The sequence below is a fragment of the Mizuhopecten yessoensis genome, unplaced genomic scaffold (assembly GCF_002113885.1).
Source record: "Mizuhopecten yessoensis strain PY_sf001 unplaced genomic scaffold, ASM211388v2 scaffold715967, whole genome shotgun sequence".
NCBI classification, from domain to species: Eukaryota; Metazoa; Mollusca; class Bivalvia; order Pectinida; family Pectinidae; genus Mizuhopecten; species Mizuhopecten yessoensis.
Window position 1 is genome coordinate 70,241 of NW_018479881.1, and position 3,232 is coordinate 73,472.

Here is a 3,232-nt window from a genome sequence, read left to right on the forward strand (position 1 = left end):
ACCTGTTGGGAATGGACACTTCTGTTTTACTGACAATGACCTGTTGGGAATGGACACTTCTGTTTTACTGACAATGACCTGTTGGGATTGGACACTTCTGTTTTACTGACAATTACCGGTTGGGAATGGACACTTCTGTTTTACTGACAATGACCGGTTGGGAATGGACACTTCTGTTTTACTGACAATGACCTGTTGGGAATAGACACTTCTGTATTCAAAACTGGTGAATAGTAAACAGAACCCTTTCGATTTATTATCCTACACATGTTACTCTTTTGAGACAAAATAACAAAATGTTCGCAATGCAAAGTTCACTTTCCACTTTTACTGTATATGTATTGGCGCATGATAAGTGAAAATGAACTTGAAACAATGCTTGGCTAGTAAACTGTATCGGAGTCTACCATTATTTGTCCTAATTGTTGGCGTTCGATTTTACAGCAAATGGCATCAACGGCGACATGTTCCTGCAGTTCTGCGAGGAGGATATCCGGGACGCGTTCACGGTGTTCAAGGATCGGTTCATAGTACGGAAGGTGATCCGCGAGCTGAAGTTAGGAGTCTCGGGGAAATCTTCTACACTGAGTTCCCTCCCCTCTCCCCAACCTCCCCCACCACCCTCCCAACACCGGTCACACCAACAACCACCCAGGGCACCAGAACAGCGCCCAGTGTATCAAAACAATGTAGACCAACACCGGTCATTCTCTAGTTATAATCCCGCCTCAAAGACACAGACTCAAACATCCCATGGATCAGGTCAGAGACAGTTATTTATGCCTAGCACAGACACACAACGGCCATCATTTGGAAGCGGAGGGTCACAGCAGTCTATTAATACGACATCAAGGTTGTCAAATGACAGTTTTAATAATGCAAGTGTAAAAAGGCGGTTATCAACAGATCACATAAAACGCGAGCCCCCGGAGTCTAGGATGGACAGTACGACAGGTGTATGTATTGATCTCAGACCCAAGGCACTGGATCACAGGCCCGTGTTCTCATACGGAAGTCCACAGCTGATGAACGCTACGGTTTCCAGCACCGTGGAAGAGCAGAGGTCCAAGGGCAATAAAATGTCTCCGCTTCATAGACAGAGTCCTGGGGCCCCCTATCCCGTTTGTCTAACACAAGTCATCCCCAGTTCCTCGCCAGCGTCTCCAGCACGTGGTCAACACTCTCCCGCAATAAAACCGGAAAACGGTCAACACATGAGGGCTGTTGAAGAACCCCGCAGACAGCTATCTCCTCTTGACCAAGCGCCACATCCCCACAGTACAGCAATAGCGAGCCCTCATCCATATGACGAGTCGGGCTCGTTCATGTTGAGTTTAGTCTCGAGTAGTATTTCCAGGTTTTCGGGTGACGAACTTTTAGGAAAGAAGCCCGTTAGAGGACACCCCACCGAGGCGCAGCGTCTGGGCACTGTGTTGATCAGAAACGCTGCGCAGTCTGTCCGGATATGGGACTCGGCACCTTTATGGAAGGACATTTCTCAAGAGAAACGCGAGGGTTTCATGCAATACGTCATCTCCACGGCTCCACAACTAGCAGCCTATACCGAGCTTGTCTGGAATCGTCTCCGCGAGGCTCTACAGAACCGGCGAAAATATCTGCTGGATAAGGCGACAGGAAGACGCGTTTTAAAAAGTTCTCCTTTACTGATGATGAAAGATGACAATTCCATTCCGTCGATAAACATAGCTGATGTACGCAGCCTTATAGATCTTACGGAGCAACACGAACAAGACGACGCTATCACTGACGACGCTATCACTGACATCACTGACGACACTATCACTGACGACACTAAGTTGGTTAACACTAAGTTGGTTGAAACTGTTAAAACTGAGGAAGGCACAGTAGACTAGATAGGTTGAATGATAGACTAGTGAGGAAGGCACAGTAGACTAGATAGGTTGAATGATAGACTAGTAATACGAGTCTTGTGTCGGTGCTGTTACGTAAAAAACTGAACACCTGTCTGCCCTTCGCTATATCATTATTCCTCATCTATAAGAATGCGTCTCTGATTGATAATCGCACCACATTATCAGAGGTAGAGAATATATCCACGTGATCGAGTTTCCCTCATGTGATCAAATTTCCCCTATCGCGGTTAATTGTCACTATGGAGTATAGCTCAAGGGAGACTGTTTTGCAAATGTCTTACGCCAGATGTGCTCCAGACAACAAGAGATGGATGCCGTTAGTCATGAAAAAGTATTTTGCCCTCGTGAAACACTATTCGTCTCCGGGAAATAAATGATCATGTTTCCCTATTGTAAGGACACTATTGAATATTGAAATTTTGAGGCTAAGTCAGAAAGGTGCTCGTTGGATTCCAAATATCTGTCTCGACGGCACAAACCGAAACAGGTATCTAAATTAAAACTACACGGTAATACGACAGATAGGTTGGCTGTGCTTATTTTATTCTAGTCAGTTCTGTTGCTTGTTTTTGTTCTTTTGTGTTCATCTTCGAAATCCAAGGATTGTACATTCACTATACACATCGTTGGTCCTTGAACATTCTCGTGACTAAGGCCTGTGATTATTTTTTTATGAAGAGAAGATGTGAATAAGAACAGGATTTCGAAGATATTTCGTTTAACACTACGTTGTATTTCTGTTTTAGTGTTAGCTGTTAATTAAGTTTAACACTACGTTGTATTTCTGTTTTAGTGTAAGCTGTTAATTACGTTTAACACTACGTTGTATTTCTGTTTTAGTGTCAGCTGTTAATTACGTTTAACACTACGTTGTATTCCTGTTTTAGTGTTAGCTGTTAATTACGTTTAACACTACGTTGTATTTCTGTTTTAGTGTAAGCTGTTAATTACGTTTAACACTACGTCGTATTTCTGTTTTAGTGTCAGCTGTTAATTACGTTTGGTTAGATTGTTTAGATTGTTTGTTTAAAAACATAAAATAAAATATGCTGTATTTCATATCCATCGGCTTGTGTTTTGTCTCTACAGCTTGACCTACCGTTAGTTATTCTATTTCTCAGAGTTCTTCTAAAATAACTCCATTTAAGAAGCTCTGCAATTCTTTACACGGTCTACGAGCACGTTAAATACACTTACTTGTATGCTAGCTCTGGATTATTGACTTACACAGGTATTGTCCAAAAGCTGCCCAAAGTGACGGTGAATAGACACGAATTGCACTAATTATCGTCCCCGGTCTCTATTTCGATGGCCAGTATCCGAGTTTGATTACGACA

General features: G+C 43.0%; 1 protein-coding gene across 1 annotated transcript in view; it reads left to right on the forward strand.

The window, feature by feature from the left end:
• Positions 1 to 2,956, forward strand: part of LOC110441453 — a 16,553-nt gene extending 13,597 nt beyond the window's left edge. The window contains exon 3 of the mRNA XM_021484601.1: positions 445 to 2,956. Within this exon, the coding sequence (XP_021340276.1) occupies positions 445 to 1,874 (1,430 nt within the window). The 3' untranslated portion in view covers positions 1,875 to 2,956. The remainder of the gene's footprint in view (positions 1 to 444) is intronic.
• Positions 2,957 to 3,232: the final 276 nt, after the last annotated feature.